Source organism: Nycticebus coucang, chromosome 7, assembly GCF_027406575.1.
Source record: "Nycticebus coucang isolate mNycCou1 chromosome 7, mNycCou1.pri, whole genome shotgun sequence".
Taxonomy (NCBI): domain Eukaryota; kingdom Metazoa; phylum Chordata; class Mammalia; order Primates; family Lorisidae; genus Nycticebus; species Nycticebus coucang.
The window spans coordinates 106,586,244-106,608,945 of NC_069786.1; the positions used below are offsets into that span (position 1 = coordinate 106,586,244).

Genomic DNA, 22,702 nt, shown 5'->3' on the forward strand with positions numbered 1-22,702 from the left:
AAATTATGACTGAAGATAGCTGCTACTTTGGAATAGTCTAAAAACATTTTCTTCAGCTTCTATAAACAGTCTTCTTATTTCATTTCAGAAGCAGGTGAACAGCCTACCAAGGCCCCATTTGGAAAAGAGACTTGTGTATCAAAACTGAGACCTAGTGATGTACTTTAGAGGTATGTTAGGTATGCACAGAAAGGCCACTGAGATGCCCAGTGGAGGAGAAGTCGCTATTCTGTCAAAGAGCCAAAAGGTCGAAACAGCAGGAAGAAAAAAGGTGAACAATAGCAACAGGTTTAAATGTCATTTTTCTGATATGTCTGGAGAGGATTTTTAAAATCCTCTAGGCTGGAGAGTTACATACGTGAAGATTTTATTCGAGGGAATTCCTGTAGGAGAGAAGATGTCCAGGTGAGAGCTGTTACACTGTGAAGCAATTCTGACCCAGAGTGTAGGGCAGGAGAGAGGGGTAGGTGGCAGCAGTCCACACTAGCACTCAGGCCCCACCCTGCCATGTAGTCTAAGGCTGTCTGGGAGTTTTTAAGCCAAATTCTGTCATAAGAGGAGTCCCATGTCTCCCGTGAAGGAGTCTGCCTGAGTACCCCTGCTTCATTCAGCCATCGGTTGAAAATCATGGTTTTGCAAAATATAGATAGTAATAAACATCAGTGTGTTAGTAGCTGTGCCTTTGAGCAATGACTGTCCCAACTGTTGGTCATCCTCAGTACACATTTCCATGATAACCAAAGAATCCATATGAATCTTATGCATTTGGTATTTAACTATGTATTCTTTGAGAATTAAAATTACTTTGTGGTAACATCCTATTTATGATGTTTTTCAGGAGTGAGATAAAAGAGGTATAGGCCCCTGGCAATATTCTGCTAAAGAAATTTTTAAAATTGGGTGGGGCATGACAACTATATACACTAACCTATCTACAGAACAGCCTGTCTGGGTTTTCTTTTTCTCGGTATAGAGTGATCTCCAAAATGGCAAGGTCCCTGCCTGAGTCTTCAGGATGTGTTACAAACCATAGCAAAGAGGGAATTGATAAATGCTAATCAACCGTCCCAGTTCTGTCATTCACTAATAGCAAGACATTGGAAATAGCGTGACCTTTCTGGGCTTTCAGTTTCTACTCCATTAAATGCTAGAGCTGGATTAGATTACCTGTGAGATCTCTTTCATCTTGAAAACATTGAATTTCAAATGCTATCCATCTGAATAGCAAGTAACAGTTCTGCAAATTAATATATGCATTAAATTTACTTATAATCTGAAGAAGAAAACAACATTCGTTAGTCACCTCTGGATGTGGGAAGAGGCTGTGGGGTGTGCAGCTTGCAAACAAACTGTAATCCCAAGAAGCTAAATCGTATGTCAGATTCAAAGGAAGTTCAGAGCTTAATGATTTTGAAAAATCTGATGTGAAAGACATAAGGCTGGAAGCTGAAGCAGTTGTAAGTGATGTTTTCTTTGCTGTGGATAACACGTTTGTCTCAAAAAGCCTGCCCTGTGCAAATGATGTGACCTATAGCAATGTGGAAACAAAGGAAAACTCACTGAAACAGAACCAATTGGTAGGTTATGCTTCTGGGTGGATGATTGTTTATACACTCCAGACTTACTTACTGGGAGGCATTTGGAAACATACTCCTTTGAAGCTTAGAAAAGGGATGGACAGTCATGACTAAGCTTTTCACTTTTCGAGGGAACTGGTGCTGGTACAGACTGTTGAAATAAACCTTGAAATTGCTGCATATGGTCATAGAAAGTGCATCTTTAGGTTTGTATCTTTATCATTTGCTTTAGACTTATTTAGTCTTTTGACTCAGATGATTAATGAATAATGAATTGTCTTGGTTTCTGATTCACTAGAGGAATTCTGGGGCCACTGCTGTGACACCATCATTAAGACATTTCTTCATATACTATTTCTGTACTTCAAACCCTAATCAGTATTTAATTATTTTATTACAGGGCTTTGATGCTGCCAGAACTCTCTTTTACATAGAAAATTCTATATTTGCACAGTAATAAAGGAAATAACTATGATCTTCGATTCAGCCTACCAAATCAGGTGTTCACTACTAGCTTGAACTGACTTCGTGGTAATTATTTCACTGATAGCTTTATTGGAAATAAATTATCAACTAGTTTCCCTTGCACAAATTTTGAGATTCACTGCATCATTTTATTTATGTTACTAATAGAGATTAATTAAAAATGAATGAATTATATATTACTTAAGTAGTATTAAATAAATCAGGGAATAAAATAGTTCTTTACTCCATGTTTGCAACAGCCAGACACCTGAGCTGAGGACAAACCTTTAGTGAATAAATGTAATAATTACTCATTTGTAAAGTATCTAAGCTCATAAGCAAATACCTAAACTCTTATTCTGAATGCTCATTGACATAATGTATGTATACATTCAGAAAGTATTTTTGCATCAATGATTACTTTCTATAATGCAGTGCTTTGTTATTTCCACAGCACCCCCTTCCCCAACAGATGTACAGTGTTCTGTCTCAAGGCTGAATCTACAATGTAATATGAGTACTTGTATAGGTTTAAACCAAAGGATGAATGAAGCATTCCAAGACTCAATATTTGAAAAAGGGATACCCTGTGTTTTATATTTTACGATAGGTACTGATATTTATAAACTTAACACTATACCATGCTGCTGCATGTTTTCAAGCACATTTTGACTAATAAGGACTGGGGAGTTTTTTTTTGTAATGGTCACCTAAATCAGCTTCTATAGTAATGCTGATGTAAGCTTCTGCATCAGGACACACCTTCATAACTTTGTCATCTACAGTTTTTTTATCATTGTCAAAAAAAATAGGTACTTTCAGGCTCTGAAGATCACATGAGCCAGAGTAAGTTAAATTTCACTGGCAGCACAATTCATTGTCACACTTCATTGGAACACTTTAGTTGCGTCTGATATTGTATCGTCATGTTCAGCTTCATTTTCAGATGCTTAACTGGGCAAGGAAGTGTAACTTCAGGTTGACCTTTCTTATGCTTTATCTCGGGCTAAATGTAAATTATATTTGTAAAGTTTGAATAGCATTTTGTTTACTCATATTGAAAAAAATTGTTAAAAGCATGTAGAGGAAATAAAATACATTGCCTTGATTATCCATGAAACCCATATGATTGTGTAGAGGGTCGTAAGCAAAATTGGAAATACAGGTTACTGCAAATATTTGGACGTGTTTTCATTCAGTTAAAACTATGCCTTCCCTGAACAGCACAGCAAGGAACCACCTGCTGAGGCCATTGCTGAATATGTACAGGATGCACTGCCTTTCAACATTTTTTGGTTTTATTTCTATTAATCATCTTTCTCAATATAGGAAACCTTACCACTGACCAATCATATTAGGAAAAAGTGTTTCTGTTGTTGTTTTTGTCAGAAAATATTTTATTCTCCTACTTTGGAATATTAGGAAGTACACATATTTTGTATACATACTTTTTTTTTTGTACAAAATGAGTCAAGGTTTTAGAAGCATGCTTTCCACTCAAAAGGTGTGCACCATACCCGATAGGTGTGAATTTACCTACCTCTTCCTTCCCCTTTCCTAGCTTGATTTTCATTGAGATCTACTTCCATATGTGCACTTAAGTGTTGATTGATCAGTTCTAAACTTGTATTGAGTACATATATTTATTTCTTCATTCTTGTGAAATTTCACTTAGACGAAAGTTCTCCAGTTCCATCCACATTGCAGGAAAGATACTGATCGGCAAATTTTACTCAGCCATAAACAGAACATATTTTAAAAATATGCCCCACATTTGTGCATTCTTGCCTGATACACTTTGAATTTAACATAGTTGGTTCTAAAGCTATCTGTCTTCTCCCATTGACTGGCTGGCTATAGAAGGATTTTGGGTGACAGGAGATTCTCTTAGCAGAAGAAGTTAATATAAAATCATCATAAATCCATATTTAAAGGTTTGCATCCTTATCATTCATAAAATTAGATAAAAATTTAGTAGGCCCTAATTAAATCAAAACACATAGTTCTGGTTTTAAAAGATCATCAAAGTTTCCTCAACATGAGTTAGCGTTATTTCTGTCTACTCTTTAGAAATAAGCTTAATGTAATTTTTCAAAGGATTACATTATTCAGAGGAAAACTAATGAGTGAAAAGTAGCTACTAGAAATAACAGATTAAATAATAGCAAAACTTTTATTCTTAGACATGTATATATGTATTTTGAGACAATAGTGTATAAAATTTTTAGGTGCAATCTAAATATAACTCAATATAACTCCCTGGTATATGATGTTGGAAAATCTAATCAATAGTCATAAATGAGACTTAAAAACCACTTTTATTATGAATTGAAAGAAAAAATAACTCAGTTTAAATGAGTTCCTATACAAAAAGTCAAAAAAAAATTTGGTGGGGATGAGATCTTATAATTCTGCAATGAATAATGGAAGTAAAGAAAACACAACATTTAATCAAAATTCATTTCTGTGATAAAACACATCATTTATTTAGGAAATAAAGATACGTGTTACATACCTAAGATAAATGTAGTACTGTAAATCTTACCAGGAGACAGACTCTGATGTGTTTGACTAATTGACCTCAGAAGTGTTTGAAAGTCAGTTTTAAAGACATTGACAAAGGTTGCTATTAACTGGGCTGAAATGTCAGTAGGTGTAATAGTTGGCTAACTTTCCTTAGACTCCATGACATTTATAGGGGACTGAATGCTAGTGTGGCTCAAGGATCCCTGTTTCCCAAGTCTTAAAATGGAGCAATACTACATTAACGAAACAAAATGAAAATTTGGTTCACTTATGTTCTGTTGTAAAAGTTTTGATTTTTTTTACATCTGTAAATTCTCATTTATTAGTATTTAATTTAGATTTAGGTGATATGTTTAATTTTCTTTGTATATTTGCAAAATGTTTATTGAAATTATTTTTATTTGTAGAAAAACATTGTTTGTTTGTTTGTTTTTGAGACAGAATCTAAAGTTGTTGCCCTGCATAGAGTGCCAAGGCGTCATAGCTCACAGCAACCTCTAACTCTTGGGCTCTAGCGACCCTCCTGCCTCAGTTTTTCTATTTTTAGTAGATACGGGGTCTCACTTTTGCTCAGACTGGTCTCAAACTCCTGAGCTCAAGCAATCCACCCACCTCAGCCTCCCAGCATGCTAGGATTACAGGCATGAACCATCGATCATCTGGTTTCGTATTACAATTACCTTGTATGAATGTCATCTTCATTTTATGTTCATTTTGTTATTCCCTACTCCTCCAAAAAGCCCAGAATGATTGTATACAGAAATAACTAAATAGTTCGTGCAAGGCTAGATTTCTTGGTTAGGAGAAATATCTTCTGCATGTGCTTTTTTTCTGTGAGGTATATGGAAAGGAGAACATACGTATTGATTGAAATTTTGTGATTGTGTTTCATTTCCATAGAATTTTAATCACTCCATCTAAATTTCTTTTCCTTCACCACAGTCTTTCTAAGGGTTTCTCTTCCTTTAATGTCAAAGTCACTCTTTTCTCTCAAGGAAACAGGACTGCCACCGCAGGTTCCATAGTTCGTGAACTATCGTGCTCCTGTTTTCCCACAGCCAGTACTCTGACATACCCAACTTTTTCTCAGCATTTTTCTTCTGGAATATAACATTCTCTTTGGGGGTGTGTGTGTGATCATATCTGTATTTCATCACTGTCCCCCTCCCTAAGGCTTCCTTCACCCAACTGCTCTTTTCCAAACATTCATAACATTTTCTAATGAATTTCTCCAGGAATGAGGTCTGGAACTGGGTCTCCTGGATTTGCATATTCAATTAACTACTTAAAGGTAACTTGAAATATGTAGTATATTATCTCTCCTCTGTTGGCTAAGGCATGGGCTGTGAGTGATTTCACTTGCTCTCTTTTTTGATTTGCATACCTTGGAGAACATGTGGAGGAGGGGATTACATTTAGGTGGCACTGTGTGGAAAACTGGAAGGTAAAATTGAGAATTTTGAAAAAATCAACATTGAGATGGGAAGTTATAAATATATACATTAAAGATAATTTATTGATTCTCTTTTTTTCAGTTTTAATTGATAAAAATTGCATATGTTTGTGGAAGACAACATTATATTTCGAAATATGTATGCATTGTGAAAAGGCTAAATTAAGGCAAAGTATTATTTCATATACTTCTCTTGATGAGAAAAATTAAAATCTACTCTCTTACTAATTTTCAAGTATATAGTATTATCAGCCATAGTCACTATAATGTACACTATATCTCTAGAATTTATTCCATCTAACTGAAAAGTTGTGTCCCTTGACCAATATCTTTGCGAAGAGGCTACCCTGTAGCCTCTGCTAGCCACCATTCTATTATCTGCTTCTAGGAGTTTGGCTTTTTTTAGATTCAGCATATAAGTGACATCATGGGGTGTTTGTCTTTCTGTCCTGGCTTATTTCACTTAACACAGTGTCTTCCAAGTTCATTCACAAATGGCAGGGTTTCCACTCTTTTTTTATTATTATTAAATTATAAAGAAGTAGATCATGTATACATTAATGAATTTAGGGGGTACAATGTGCTGATCTCATATACAATTTGGAATGCTTACATATATCCCTCTCCTTGTTTAATTAATTATTGTGTTAAGACATTCAATTAATGTGAATGGCTTAAATTGTCCTCTTAAGAGGCACAATTGGCTGACTACATACAAAAACTCAGGCCTGATATCTGCTGTATACAAGAATCTCATCTTACCTTAAATGATAAATATAGACTAAGAGCGAAGGGATGGACATCTGTAATCCAGACAAATGAAAATCAGAACAAAGCAGGGGTTGCAATTTTATTTGCAGATACATTAGGCTTTAAACCAATAAAAATAAGGAAACACAAGGATGGTCACTTCATATTTGTTGGGGGAAACACTCAACATGATGAAATTTCAATTATTAACATTTATGCACCCAAACAGAATGCTCCTCAATTTATAAGGGAAGACCCTAACAGACATGAACAATTTATTATCTTCCAGTAATAGTTGGAGATTTTAATACCCCTTTGGCAGTGTTGAAGAGGGTTTCCACTCTTAAGCTTGAATAGCATCCCAATTGTGTATGTATTCCACAGATTTTTTTTTTAATTTCAGAATATTACAGAAGTACACATAATTTGATTACACAATTTGCTTTTGTACATTTTAAGTCAAAGTTATAAGTGTTCCCTTCACTTAGAAAATGTGCACTGCACCAGTTAGGTGTGAATTTACCCCACTCTTCTGTCCTCCCACCTACTTTATTTCTATTGAGTTTTACTTTTATATGTGCACTTAGTGAATACATGCAGTATTTGTTTTTCCATTTTTGTGATACTTGACTTAGAAGAATGGTCTCAGTTCCTTTCAGGTTGTTACAAAAGATATTAGGTCACTATTTTTTTTTTTTATGCCTGAGTAGTACTTTAGGGTGTACATGTAACACATTTTATTACTCCATTCATGTATTGGTGGGTGTGTGGGTTGTTTCCACATCTTTATGATTTTTGATTTGTGCTGCTGTAAACATTCCAGGGCACATAAATTTTTGATAAAATGTCTTTTTTGTGAGTAAAATAAATACCTAATAGTGGCATAGCTGGATCAAAAGGTAGGTCTACTTTTAGTCCTTCAGGGTGTCCTCATAATCCTTTTCATAAAGGCTGTCCTAGTTGGCAATCTTACCAACAGTGAATAAACATTTCTTTCTTTCCACATGTGTGACAGCATCTTTTGTTTTGGGACTTTTTGATATGAGCCATTCTCACCAGATTTAGGTGATAACTCATTGTGGTTTTGAGCTGGATTGCCCTGATGATTAGACCTGATGAGCATTTTTCCATATGGTTATTGCTTATTAAACTATCTTCATTTGAAAAATATCTGCTTATGTCTTTTGTCCATTTTTTAATGGGATTGTTTGATTTTTTTTCTTGATTGATATCCTTGAGTTCTTTATAGACTCTCTATCAGCCCTTTATTGGATATATAACATGCAAATATTTTGCTCATTTTATAGGGTTGTCTACTTACTTTATTGATGTGTCTGTCCTTGGCTGTGCAGAAATTTTTTAATTTGATTAGGTCTCATTTATTTATTTTTGTTGTTGCTGTGATTGCTTTTGGGGTCTTCCTCATAAATTCTTTCTGCAGGCAGATTTCTATAAGAGGTTTTTTCAGTGTTATTAAATAATTTCTGCAGTATAGGTACAAGTTCTTCTTTGTAGGTTTGGTAAAATTTGGATGGAAAACTGGTCCAGGACTTTTTCTAGTTGGAAGACTTTTTATTGCTGCTTCAATTTCAGTACTTGATAATGGTCTGTTAGAAGTTCTATTTCTTCCTGATTGAGCCTATGGAGGTTATGGGATTCCAAGAATTTGTCTATATCAGCCACATTTTCAAGTCTGTGAGCATAAATATTTTTATAATATTCTGAGATGATGTTTTGTATTTCAGTGATATTGTTGTGAATTATCTGTTTTATTTTTAATTAAGTTTATTAGAGTCCTTTTTGTTTCTAGTTCAGAGGCTTACAAATTTTATCTTTCAAAAATAAATATTTTTGCTTTATTAATATTCTAGATAGTTCTTTTGTTCTCAATTTCTTTTAGTTCTGCCCTGATCTTGGTTATTTCTTTTCTCAGCTGCGTTTGGTATTGATTTGTTCTTCCTTTTCCAGCTATTTGAGATGATTCATTAGATTGCTAATTCGTGATGTTTCTGTCTTTGTCTATTGTTTTCCATCCTTTCACCTGGAGTCTAAATGAGTCTTTGTGGGTTAGATGTGTTTCCTGGAGATAACATATACATAGCTTGTATTTTTTTTTAATCCATTCAGCCATCTTATATCTCTTGAATGGGAAATTCAAGTCATTCATGTCTATTGAAAATATTCATCCTGTTAGCTAGATCCTTATTACTTTGCTTTATTTCTTGAGCCATTGTGGTATCTGAGTTCTGGACTTTATCATTTGGATGGTTTTACATTGGTGGGTGTCTATTGTGCTGATCTCTGTGTAATGAAAGTCTGAGTACTTTCTGCAGGGCAGGTCTGGTCTTCGCAAATTCCCTCAGTGATTGCCTGAGAATGTATTTATTTCTTCCTCATACATAAAGCTTAGTTTTTTCAGGAAATAAGAGTCTAGGCCTAGTCTAGGCCTTTATTCTGTATTGAAGACTGAGGATATCTCCAATCCCTTCTGGCTTGTAGGGTTTTCATTGAAAAATCTCCCGTGGTTAGATGTTAGTTTGATAGATTTCCTTTATAAGTTATCTGTTGTTTTGCTTCATTGCTAGTAGGATGACCTTTTCCATGTTTACTTTGGCCAACTTAATGACTATGTGTCATGGTATTTACCTCTTTTCAGAGAATCTCCCAGGAGTTCTTTGTGCTTCTAGCACATGGATATGTAGATTTCTAGCAAGGCCAGGGAAATTTTCATCAACAATTCCCTCAAATATATTATCCAACACTTGAACATTTTCTTCTTCACCCTCTGGGATGCCTATGATTCTTAGGCTTGGCTTCTTTACATAGTCCCATATTCTTGCATGTTTTGTTTGTTCTTCTCATTTCTTTGTTCTTCCTCTTCAACTGAATTGTTTAGATAAGGTATTTTCTGAAGGTTCTGTGATTTTTCTTTTTTCTGCCTGAGTAAACCTGCTCTTAAGGCTTTTCACTGTGTTTTGTAATTCCTTGAAAAAAATTTTCTTTTCCAGAAATTCTGTTTTTTTTTTTTTTTTCTAATACTTTGATTTCTTTAGAAAATTTTTCATTCATTTCCTGCAATGTCTTTGTGGCATCTTTGTGTTGGGTTACTATTTTCTCTTGTATTTCCATGAGCTTCCTTATAATTCACCTTTGAAGTTCTTCATCTGTCATTTTGACCTTTTAATTTAGGTTTGTATTTTCTTTCAGGAGTGAACGTTCACTTTGATTTTTCATATTTCTAGAGTTTTTTCACTGGTTCTTTTTCATTTGATCTTTGAATTGAGAGCCAAGGGGTATTACACCTGGTTTGTGGGCCTGTTTCTGAGATGACAAAGATCAGTTCTTGCTTGTATCAGGAATAAAAGTGATGGTCCTGGGTTGCCTTTGGATTGCTCTGATAGATTAAATGTACCGCACGGGTTATCTGTTGTTTTATTTTTTCCTAATAGTGTGTAACAAATAATGTTACTTTCAGTAATGGCAAGTGGTTTTTGTAAGTAGGAATCAGCCACCCCCTGTTTGCTTGAGGTGGAAGATGCTTTGGTCGGCTCTATCATTGTTCTCTCTGTCATTAGTTGATGTTTATATGAGTGAGCCAAGATGTGATTTTGTGTATGTGGTAGAAGCTGATCCCCCAAGTGAGTACTTGGATTGCCCCAAGCTTTAGGAGGAACTCTGTCTCTCAGGGGGCTTCTTGATCTCACCACACTGAGGTGGGATGAGGAGCAAGGAAGTTCATGGGTAAGTTGTGTGAGCCTGAAAAGATTCGCAAAGCTTCAGCAGGGCTCAAGTATTTATTTTTTGGCCACTAGGGAAAGCTGCTGTTAGGAGAATCAAGGCAAGCTTTCCAGACCAGCTGAGCTGTTCATAGGGAGAGGGAGCTAAACATTTGTAAGGTAAGATACAATATGAGTTATTTCTGCCCTTATCTAGTAGCATAATTTTTCTGTGGGGAGGGGCTGGTGCTTCTCCAAACAATCACTCTTTGGACTCCCCACAAATCCTATACAATTTAGTATGTGGTGTAAAGGGCCTGCAAATTGACCTCCCTGTCAGTAGGTGGTGTCAGCCAGAAGAAACAAAGTACAATGTTGTTTGGGGGTCCTTTGCCTGGCTCTGGTCTTTCAGGAGAAGTGCTCTACTGCCCCATGAAGAGACAGGTGGGGAAATGTGGCTCAGCAGAACAGAGTTGGGAGGGGGTTTGCCATCAGGCTTCACCAAAGCTGGCAAACTAGCTCTTTTGGCTGAAGTCAAAAGTCTCATCCCAGTTTCTGGGCAGTGCACTTCTAAGGAAAGGCTAAAGTAGCCCCAGCAACCAGAAAATCTGTCTGTGGAGCCACATCCATCTGAGATTCACAAACTAGTTGTCTGCAGTGGGCCTCCCTCTGAGGCAGTGGAAGGAACATGAGGCCCTGTATGGCCAACTCAGGGCCTGCTGCAGTGGCCTCTCAGGACCTCAAAGGTCAAGGCCTGATGATGCACCCCAGCATGATTTCCTTGGAAAGTAGGATGGAGCTGGAAGCAAAGTCCCTGAACAATATAGTTCTTGGCCAATGGTGGGTCCTTGCAGACTGCTGGTGGAGCTGACTAACCTGGAGGATGGGGCAGAGTCAAGCAGAGAAGAGATGGTTAAAGCTTCAGGAACCAGTCACACAAATGTCAGGTCAGGTGGGCCAAGGTTATCTCCAGTGGCCAAGGGAATAGAGGGCTCTCTACACCTCACTCAAAGCCTTCCAAAGCTGCCTGTCAGGGCCTCACAGGGCAGGGCCTACAGCAGCTCAGCATGATTTTGTCTAAGCCAGGACTGGGATGAAGCTACAAGCAAGGCTTCCAAGCAGAGCCACTTAGCCCAAAACAGTGTGCAGATACTGTGCCAAACTGACTGAGGGGGTGGGATCAAGTTCAAGCAGATTGAAAGCCACAGATGCCTGGAGGGTTGGTTTGGGCTGCACAAGCAAGAGGCTTTTTCTCTTGTACAAGGGTCATATGAATGCCTGGCCAGATGTACAGAGGTCTTGGCTCTCCACACCTCACCTAGGAACCATCAAAGCAGTAGCCTGAATATCCTTTCAGAACAGAGCCCTCCCATGTTCAGGTCCCACTGCACTCTAGGGGTGAAGTGCCTGGCCTTAACTGCCAGAGTATGTATCAAAAAAAGCTACTGGTCATTCTGTTTCCTACCTTGCCTGCTGTAGTCCCAGCACAATGCCCCTGAGAGATCAGGATGACTTCAGCTGTTGTCTAATCCCCACGGTGCCTGTTGTCTATTGTAATGTCTCTGCACAGACATCAGTCAGGACCCCAACTGTGGACTTAGGAGGTGTATGGTGGGTGCCCAGTTCGGTCTGCACTGTGCTGGCTGGGTGCACACAGCATTCCTGTGTTCTAATTTCCCTTTGTTGCCTTTACTCCCCTCATGTACTCTTATTTTGTTATGTTCCACTCCATCACCTTCTTTCTCCACACTTGGTGTCCTGCATCACTTCCCTGGGATTTCACAATGCTGCCTCATGATGAGCAATGTTTACGAAGGCTGATGCTCCCAACTTTCACTCAAATTTGTTTTCACTAACTTTTCTTTTATTCACAGGATTTTTGGAGGCTAGGTAATTTCATAGTAGAGAAACCCTGGATCAATCTTTTCTGTGGGAACTGTAGCTGCCTCTCCCATATCACCGTCCATCTTCAGCAGGAAGCAGTTAAGAGCAGTCAGCGTCCTATTTCCCTGGAGCTTCTATGCAGAGTAGAAAGATTGATTAAGGATTTCATTGTTTTGGGCTGAATAACAAGCCCCAGGTAAGCTTAGTATGCAACTTCTAAGCCTTTGAAGGGAAAGACAACAAAGAACTCGAACAGCAGGCTTGGAGGTAATGGTAAATACTGGTATTGGCTAAGGTAAGAGAATTTCACTTGTTGGATTTATATCTGTTTCAGCTGGGCATCTGATCTTAAAGTTTTATACTGCTCTTTGGAAAGGGTCTGCGTCTGATACAGCCCTTTCCCCACCTAATGTTAACTTCGGGTGGTGGTTAATACTTCCCATGGAACTGTCATGAGCCCTATGGGTCAGCCCGGAGCACATAGTTGGGTGGTGATTAGCACAAAGGGGACATGTTTTCCCCTATGCCTAATTTGGCTTATACCGGGATTAGTTCCTTTGGTGTAACTGTGTTATGCTTATATGCTCTTTTGTTTTTTAGCAGGAAGGAAAGTTCCTCAGTGAGGAGAACAGTTGAAATAATCAAAGACAGATTTTTCTCCCTTGCCTATCCAGAAATGTCTTTAATACACTAGAGGGGCAAGATTTGAGCAAGATGATTTGCAGCTGGGGAACGGACCCTCCGGCATATTGGTCCCTAGGTGCTCCTTGCGGAGAAAGAGCTGAGCCCATGGTGATCCTTAGGCACACAATCATTATCTAATACTCCCCTCACCTATCTTGTGCTGTGTCAATAAAAGGCTACTGCGGAGGTTGTTCGGGACTTTCCTGCAAGCAAGGTTAGCCTGCCTCCTGCAAGCTTGTACTTCTAATCCACATCCGCCTGGTTCCTTTCTGCAGCGATCGAGTCCAGGGCCATAGAGGCTACTAGGGGCTGCAACAGTGATACATGCTTGAAGAGTTGGATAACACAGTGACCCTAATTTGATCATTATATGTCGTATGTCTATATCAAAACATTGTATGTTCTCCATAAATATCTCTATTATGTACCCAAAATTAAAATTTTAATACATTATATTTTTATTCCTTCACTTAAAATTAGCTTAGAAATTTTAAAATTTCTAAGCTATCTTAACCTTTTTTTATTATTGATGGGGATTCTTTGAGGGTACAAGAAACCAGGTAATCTTAATTTTTAATTGTAGCTTTTTTTTCTTAGCCACTTGGGGTCAGAATTTTTTAATTTTTTTAATCATAGATGTAATTTTGAATTTGAATATCTTGGAAATCCATATGACTCAATATACCTTTCCCTTCCTCTTCTTCTTCTTATTGCCTTGAAATTGGAAATCTTGCTTTATTTTTAGTGTTATTTCAGAATGCTGCCTTCATTTCACAACTTCTATCACAAACTATTTTTTGCATGAATTGCATTTAAAAGAAAAGTTCTCATATTAAATATGCAGATGGTTTGTAAAGCCTTAATAGAAGGGATTTGTGATGGACAGAGTTACTCTTTCTTCCTTAGCTGATTAATATTTATACTAATGATACGGTATTTACATGCCCACCTTCTTTCAGAACCTCTATACTTCTTTATGATCAGTGTCAGGGAATTGCAGCTGCCTGTTAAACTTAATTACAGAGTTCAGTGCATAGCATATGATTTAGAGTAAAAAAAAATAATGTTCTAGCTTTAAATATTTTATCCTCCAGATGGTTTAAAAAACTGTAGGAAGAAATAAAGTTACTAGGAAATTCATTATTTCAATTGTGTCTTGGGAATAAACAGCTTCAACATTGATCAAAGGGTTCAAATAATAATACAGTCAGTTGGAAGAAGTAGGTTTTGCCAAATCCTTCTGGGAAAACACCCTACAAGCCTTTAGGAGAAAGTTATTTTAGAGACCTGCTGATTCAAGTTTTCATTTCTGTCACCCACATACTTAGTAATTCATTCTTTATTTGACAATGGCTCAGTTCTTCATGTTACCTTACATCATTTTTTATAACTTCTTAAATTTTTCTTTCCCCACCAAGAGCTTGGAGGAGAAGCTTTAGTGCCTTCATGGAGCTCTGGAGGAAGAGATGAAAATAGATTATATTCCTGTTAAAATCTGTGCACAGTGTATCTCATACCCTTTATCTTCTTTTGTTCATACAGAAAAAAATGGCCTTTTTATGATTTCTAGGTAGATACTATTTACTTTCATTCTTCAAAGTTTTCTTTTAGAAAAAAGAATATGCTCCACATAAACATCTTCATGTTAGGAGATTAAAACTAAAGTTGAAGTTTAAAAAGCATCATGAGTAACTGTATTAATTACCAATGATTTTAAAACTAAACCAATAATTTTTTAATCTTCAATGAATGACTAGAAACACAAAGAACTACTTAGAAACTTTCAAAACAGAGCCCCAAACTGAAATCAGCATCTAGATCAGACTGTGAATTGGTGAAAACCCTTTTTTAGCACATTCTCTTTGTCAGTAGTTCAGAGCCCCTTTGCTTGGGCCCATGGTCATAGGCTGATCCCTGATTGTCTAGAAACTTCCATGTAGTATCTCCCATACTCTTGTGTCTTTTTTATTTTTTTGATACAGGGTCATGATCTAACTTTCTCAGATTTTATCACATCAAAATTTATCAGGCCTATGTTTCTGTGACAATCTTTCTTTTCATAAATACCTAGCTGTCCCAGTAAACTCATACACATGTTTAAAAAATGGCCATTTTATTATGTACCATAGTTAGCAGATGATGCATTTGTATATTAAAGAATATTTTAAAATATTTGAGAGGTATGTGGTCTTCAAGTATTTATTTGAATGCAACGGTTTTTAAATAAAAGCATTTTTCAAATATTTACTGTTAAAAATTATCCTTATTTTTAAAAATTATCCTTATGAATAAAAGTAATCGATTTTCAAATAAGATTTTGCACAAAACACACAAAAGTGAAAATGCCCTGGTTGAAGTGGGGACAGAGGATCATTAGCACTCCCCCCTCTTCCTCCAACTTGCTGAGTGGCCCCAGAGCATTTCTGAGGACTTTCTACAATTCCACAAAGACAGCCTGGAAACCATCTCATTAAGGCAGTGGGGAAAGTGTGATGAAAATGTATGGCACACGACTAGGCCTTCCAGACCAGTGTTTTCAACAAAGGTTAATTTGCCTCCAGCCCCCGTGTGGACATCTGGCAACGTCTGAAGACATTTTTAGTTGTCATAACTTAGGGAGTGAGGAAAGGGGCTGAGACTACCTAGTGGGTAGTGGCCAAGGGATGCTGCTACGGTACACAGGACAGCCCCCTACAGTAGAGAATGTTCAGCCTGAAATGTCATAATAAAACCGGAGCTGAGAAGGCCTGCTTTAAAGACACGGGAGCCCCAGGAGCTGCTGGAGGGTCAGGGGTGGGGACGGGAAGACCCCAGCACCTCTACCGCCCTGGCCCCTGCCAGAGCTTTAACCAGAGAGCAATCAGGGCTGGCCCCAGAGCTTAGAAAACAGAGAAACTGTGCAAGCTTGTAGGATTTGTATTTCTGTTATATTTGCACGTAAACTTGCAATGAGATATCCCTGCACCCAGCTCTTCCCCAGGGAACAGAGCCAAGGTCAGGTGTTTTAAAAGGACGTCCTGATCCAGCAGTGGGTTGGGGGCTACAGGCTCCTGTCACACTACAGCTACTGTTAGTTATTCGATACTTTGCTTATAAGTACATAGGATCATAAAGAGATTCTCTTAGGAGAAAATCCCATTTTACTTCAAAGGCCCTGTGGTGAAGGCAAATTCCTTTTCGTGTTTCCCATTTTCAGGTCAAGAAAAAACTTTCTAATTTAATGTCTCGTTCTGTAATACATTCTGCCTTGTTCACCATCCTAAGTTGTTAACTCAAACTGAAATGTTTAAACTTAAATAAAATATTTAATTACAATTACTAACTTATTAAGTACTTTGCTGCATTCTACTCTCCCAAAATAGGTTTCATTTAAAGGCCTAAGTGACACTAAGTGACAGTTTAAACCAGATCATCAATTCGAAAGCTCTGGAGAGACTAAGAGAAAACATACAATAAGCCCCCTCCCCCCACATAGTCATTATATAGAACCAAGGGAGAGAGGGGGAAAAAGGCCCTGTCTCCACCCCCCGCGGGCCCCTTTTGTGTGGTTCCTGCCAACGCAGCAGACCTCCTGCTATATAGACCCGCTGCGCCGCCGGCCCCACACGCTCCACTCCGCCCAGCCAGCCATGGGGAAGGTGAGCCCGGCGGGCGCCCAGGGCCCCGGGAGGGTCGCCTGCACTCGGGCCCCCGAGGCCGGGTCAGGCCCTTGAGCCCTCGCCTGGCCTTGCCTTGCAGATCACCTTCTACGAGGACCGGGGCTTCCAGGGCCGCCACTACGAATGCAGCAGCGACCACCCCAACCTGCAAACCTACTTGAGCCGCTGCAACTCGGTGCGCGTGGACAGCGGCTGCTGGATGCTCTATGAGCAGCCCAACTACGCGGGCAGCCAGTACTTCGTGCGGCGCGGCGACTACCCGGACTACCAGCAGTGGATGGGCCTCAGCGACTCGGTCCGCTCCTGCCGCCTCATCCCCCACGTGAGTCCGGGCGCCCTCGAGTCACAGCAGAGATCCGGATGTGGGGTTCACACTATGGGCTGGGGGTGGGCGGCAGCCTTCTCTCTTCTGGCTCTGGGTTTTCTTTTCCTTCATTAACATCTGTAAGGGTTCCTTGCGCTGAAAAAGCAGGTGATGCAATGCTTTCAATGGGACGTTTCCTTGTACTTTGCTAAAATCACTTCCCCTCTACTGGGAAGAAGGTGTGTCCGTGCCACAGGCGATGAACGAACAGCAGCCAACTCCTTACTGTCGGGGGGCTGTAGGCTAGTCACCTGGCTGTTTCTTACTCTTCATCTGTAAAGTAGGGCTGCTGAGAGTAGCTCATTTCCAGGGTAGCAGTGAGGGTGAAAGAAGGCACGTGGGACAGGCGTGCTCGCGCATACACACACACACACACACACCCCTGAGTGTTAATTACTTTTCTGGACATCAAGGGTCTCTCAGGTCCTGCCTTCTAATTAGGAAAAACAAGTAACCAACAATGAGATTCCAACAGCTCGTGCAAAGCCCACTGTTACCCAAACGAAGCCCCAGCAGCCTGGAATCCACAGCTAAGGGTTCTCTAACTTAGCTGTCAGAGAGTCCTGTGGAAAATGCACCTTGTTTGTGAAGTTTGAGACCCCCTGGGAAGGTTTAATGGCTGCATAGGATCCACTCTGGCATCCGGAGCCTGAAAACTGGGTTTCCACTTTCAAATTCTGCTCTTCTAATTACGGACTGTGAGCGCCCGTCTTTAGTTTTCTCATCAGGCGCAGAACGTGGCTTTCCGTGTGCCAGCCTATTGGGAAGATCAAATGGGGTACAGCACGGAAGTCCTCTGCAAACCAGAGCATGTTGACCAAGCGAGACACCTTAGTGGCAGTCATTTATACCTCAGAATGGACTTGCTTATGAGAATCTTTCCTGCAGAGGGTTTTAATGGTGGCAGAAGGAACGAGATGACAAGGGAAGCACAAGTGCTCGGGACAGGAGAGACAGGATTAGCTCGGGGCAAAGAGCCTAACTTTCCATTTTTCTAAAGGTTTTACACTCTGGATCCTGATCTTAAACTTCATGATCTTAAACTTCCATTTTTCCTTTTTACCTAAAACTGATTTTCAAGAGCATACCCAAACGTAAGAGCTCAGAACTGAAACCTGATCTTTCTGACAGCTCCTGCCTTTCAGCGTTTTAGAGCAGCAGGGTTTAAAGCAGAAAGGCAAGGATTAAGGGATTGCCTGGGCTGCACTTTCTTTCTGAATTGCCACCCAGCTGCTCCTCTCTTGGGTAAAGCAATTCAACTTCCTCCATCTCCAGCTTTCTCTATTGCTGTGGAGACTCAAAATAATACCTTTTGTCAGGAATACATTTATCTTTTTATTTCAAAATCTAATTATTTTGTATGTAATCCAAGGGGAGCCCAAACTACCACAATTATATGAAAGAAAGAACAAAACCAATACACAAAATATTTACAAACTATACTGAGCAGGGCCAGAGTGCATGCTTCACCTAACCTGGGGTACCAGAAAGCACTAGGGAGCATCATTCAGATGAAAGGAATGGTGAGTGGAGCCCTCATGAGTTCCACAGAGTACAACCTGCTCAACTATACACAGCAGCCCTGGTGTTGGCAAGTCTCTCTCTTTTAATCTGGTCACCTCTGATAGAGAAAAGATAAAGAAATGCCCATTCCCCAGGCTTGCTGCTAAAATGAGGTCAGGCTTTCTGACTTCTCCTCCTGTGCTGGTGCTGACCCCCAGGCCAGCTCCCACAGGGTCAGGATCTACGAGCGAGAGGACCACAGGGGCCAGATGGTGGAGATCACCGAGGACTGCTCCTCTCTTCACGACCGCTTCCACCTCAGCGAGATCCACTCCTTCAACGTGCTGGAGGGCTGCTGGGTCCTCTATGAGCTGCCCAACTACCGCGGGCGGCAGTACCTGCTGAGGCCGGGGGACTACAGGCGGCACCACGACTGGGGGGCCGTGGATGCCAGAGTGGGTTCTCTGAGGAGAGCCGTAGATTTTTATTAACGTTTTTTACTCTATTCTCTTCTCCATCTGGAAGCTAATAAAATATTTCCTGTGTGTTTCCTGCAGTAATGTAGTCCTCTGTTCCTTTCCGCCTCCTTAGAAGGGCTCAGCGAAAACAAAGCTAGGAACCATGCGACTTGAATATGTCAGTGGAAAGGCGGGTGCGAGGAAGCAGCTAAGAGCCAGCCTCTGGAGTCAGAATGCCCGGGGCCAACGCCACTAACTAGGTGTAGGTGCACGTTACTTAGCATGTCTGTGCATCAGTTTCCTAAATTGTAAAAATGGAGTAATAAGTGTAGTGATCCATCCTTCATAAGGTTGTAATGGGGGTTAAACAAGTTAATATTTTTAAATCACTATAGCTTTGCATATGGTACTTTCTAGGAAAATGTTCTGTACGCTTGCTTGTGGACTATTTGGTCACCTCCTTAGTACTCTGCTTAGCAGAAATCCCTCTGAGCATCTGTCTTCAACTCCATCTTCCTCTCACGCCAGGAAAATTGCATGAGAAGATAGAGTTGGACACATATTTGCTAAGATAACCCTGTCTTAGACATCTGATTTCTAAAAATATATGACTAGTTGAATATATATATATATTAATATTTATGTGTCCAGAACACCAATAAAGGGACCCAGTGCTACCTTAATAAGCAGTCCAAAGGCTGCTTTGAAGTGTCACTGTCCTTAAAGGAGCGACAGAGCTCTCAGGCAGGGCACACTGGTTAAAATGAGCACACAGCGCAGAAGTAAAGGCAGAGGTACATGATCAATAAGGTAAAGGTCATAGCCTATTATTGGCTGGGCACATATTGTGCCCAAACTGGATCAATCTTTATGATATGTAGCTCATGCACCAGTATTGATAATAATTGTAACACCAAGAAAGCAAAAAGAAACTTATGAAACTTATTTAAGTTCAATACCTCTCCAGAAAGACAGGATACATAAAATTCACATAGGTATTCTATCACATCAATGGATTTTCTTTAAGTGAAAATACCAAATTTCAGATGTTTATATGCAACCAAGAACAAAAAAATGGATTGCTTTTTAGGTTAAGGGTCTGCAGTAATTCAAAAATGGCAACCTCTTGTTGAAATAAGTTTATGGTGAACTGTATGATTAAGGAAGAACCAGTGCAATTTTCTACTAGAATAAAAATATTAATCAGCTAGCTAATATGTTGTTTCCAAAACCTTAAATATTCAAGGAATAAAGTAGCCAGATTATTTTTGCCTACCATTTTTGCTTCACACACATGCCTTCTCCAAGATATCTTAAGAAGTTCTAAGTACATTTAGAATGTCTCTGTTCAATACAATGGCTGCTAAGCCACAATGGCTGTTGAACACTTGAAATGAGGCTAGTCTGAATGAAAATATGACATGAGTATAAAATAGCCACTAGACTTCAAGGAGTTCATATGAAAAGAATACAACTATCTCTTTTTTCTTTTCTTTCTTTTTTTTTTTTTTTTGAGACAGAGTCTTACTTTGTCACCCTCAGTAGAGTGCCAGGGCGTCATACCTCAGAGGAACCTCAAACTCTTGGGCTCAAACAATTCTCAGCCTCCCGAGTAACTGCGACTACAGATACCCAGCACAACACCTGGCTATTTTTAGAAACAGGGTCTCACTCTTGCTCAGGTGTGTCGAATCCGTGAGCTTAGGCAATGCACCCTTCTCGGCCTCCCAGAGTGGAAGAATTATAGGCATGAGCCACCGCACCTAGCCAACAACTACCTCTTTAAAATCTTTTCATATAATTTAACATTGAAATGAATATTTTGAATGTATGAGGGTAAAAAAAATTTATTATGAAAGTTAATTTTACCTGTTTCATTTAACTATTTTTAATCTGTCTACTAGGAAATTGAAGAGTGTATTTATGGCTCTTATTGTATAGTACCAACCAAGACACCCAGGCAAAAAATGATAAACTGAAATTTGTATTGAGATACCCTTAGCCTTTAGCATTTTGGTTCAAAATGTTTTAGCTTCAAAATTGAGTTATATAAAATTCTAAAAACTAAGAGATATTGTATAACATGTTTCACACAGTATCAATTCCCCTGTGAGGAAATACCCAATTAAATTATAATTTTCACTTGTCACCGATTGCAGCAGTGGGAGAAGAGTGAGTCCCGGCATTGTTACATTACATGGCTGTTCCATTAGCTGTGCTGAATTGAAATTTTAACAACAAACGTGGATTCTTCAGGCACAAGTCACGCTTCTCTTCAGAGAATTCTTCCCACTCTCTCTCACCCTATCCAGTGATGGACCTACAGTTATGACATTTCATTCTGGAGACAAGCATGTTTTCTTCCCCCACTAAATACTAAACTTCCAAATGTTTTATTTTATTTATTTTTAATTGAATCACAACTATGTACATTACTGCATTTATAGGGTACAATGTGCTGATCTTATATATAATTAAAAATGCTGACATCAAACTGGTTAACATAGCCTTCACCTCACTTACTTCATTTTTGCATTAAGACATTTATACTCTACCCTTAATGGATTTGACATGTACCCTTGCATTATGCACAATAGGTGAGGTCCTACTGGAACAGAATAGAGAACCAAAAAATGAACCCACCTACTTATCATCATTTGAGCTTTGATAAGCCTATCAAAAACATAAATTGGGAAGATTACCTATTTAACAAATGGTGTTGGGAGAATTGGCTGGTGACTTGTAGAAGACTGAAACTGGACCCTCACCTTACACCTTTAACAAAAATTAATCTTCATTGGATAAAAGATTAAGACATGAAACTATAAAGATACTTGGATAGAGTGCAGGGGAAACACTTGAAGAAAATGACCTACGATAATATTTTATGAGGAGGACCCCGCTGTCAATTGAAGCAACACCAAAAATATATTACTGGGATCTGATCGAACTAAAAAGCTTCTGCATAGCCAAGAACACAGTAAGTAAAGCAAGAAGACAGCCCTCAGAATAAGAGAAGATACTTGCAGGTTATGTTTCTGACAAAGGTTTGATAACTAGAATCCATAGAGAACTCAAACTTATCAATAAGAAAAGAACAAGTGATCCCATTTCATTGTGGGCAAGAGACTTGAACTGAAGCTTCTCTGAAGAAGACAGGTGCATGGCCTACAGACACAGGAAAAAAATGCTCATCATCTGTAATCATCAGAGAAATTCCAATTTAAACCACTTTGAGATATCATCCAACTCCAGTAAGAGTAGCCCACATAACAAAATCCCAAAACTTCAGATGTTGACGTGGATGTGGAGAGTAGGGAACACTTCTGCACTGCTGGTGGGAAGGCAAGCTAATACATTTATATATAAAATCAGCACATTGTACCCCATAAATGCAGTAATGTACAGTTATGTTGTTATGATTTAATTAAAAATAAATGAATAAAATAAAACATTTGGAAAATTTGATTCAACTAAACCTAAGGTCTGTTCATTTGCTATCTCTGGATAGACACAATCTCTCCTAAAAACACCTCAGGCAAAAAGACCTATATAGGAGCGTGAGGTTTACATAAAGGGCAATCTTTGAAAATCAACATTTGGCATCTTACCGCAGTCTGGCAACTATAGAATGTCTCTAACATGGCTAATTTATCATGTGTT

At 39.0% G+C, this 22,702-nt stretch overlaps 1 protein-coding gene across 1 annotated transcript; it reads left to right on the forward strand.

Moving 5' to 3' along the window:
• Nucleotides 1-16,661: 16,661 nt before the first annotated feature.
• LOC128590332 (gamma-crystallin F) lies at nt 16,662-19,072 on the forward strand. The gene is made up of 3 exons (XM_053597666.1): nt 16,662-16,693; nt 16,794-17,036; nt 18,800-19,072. The coding sequence occupies exons 1-3, from the start codon at nt 16,685-16,687 to the stop codon at nt 19,070-19,072; spliced, it is 525 nt and encodes a 174-aa protein (XP_053453641.1). The 5' UTR covers nt 16,662-16,684.
• The last annotated feature ends 3,630 nt before the right edge of the window (nt 19,073-22,702 follow it).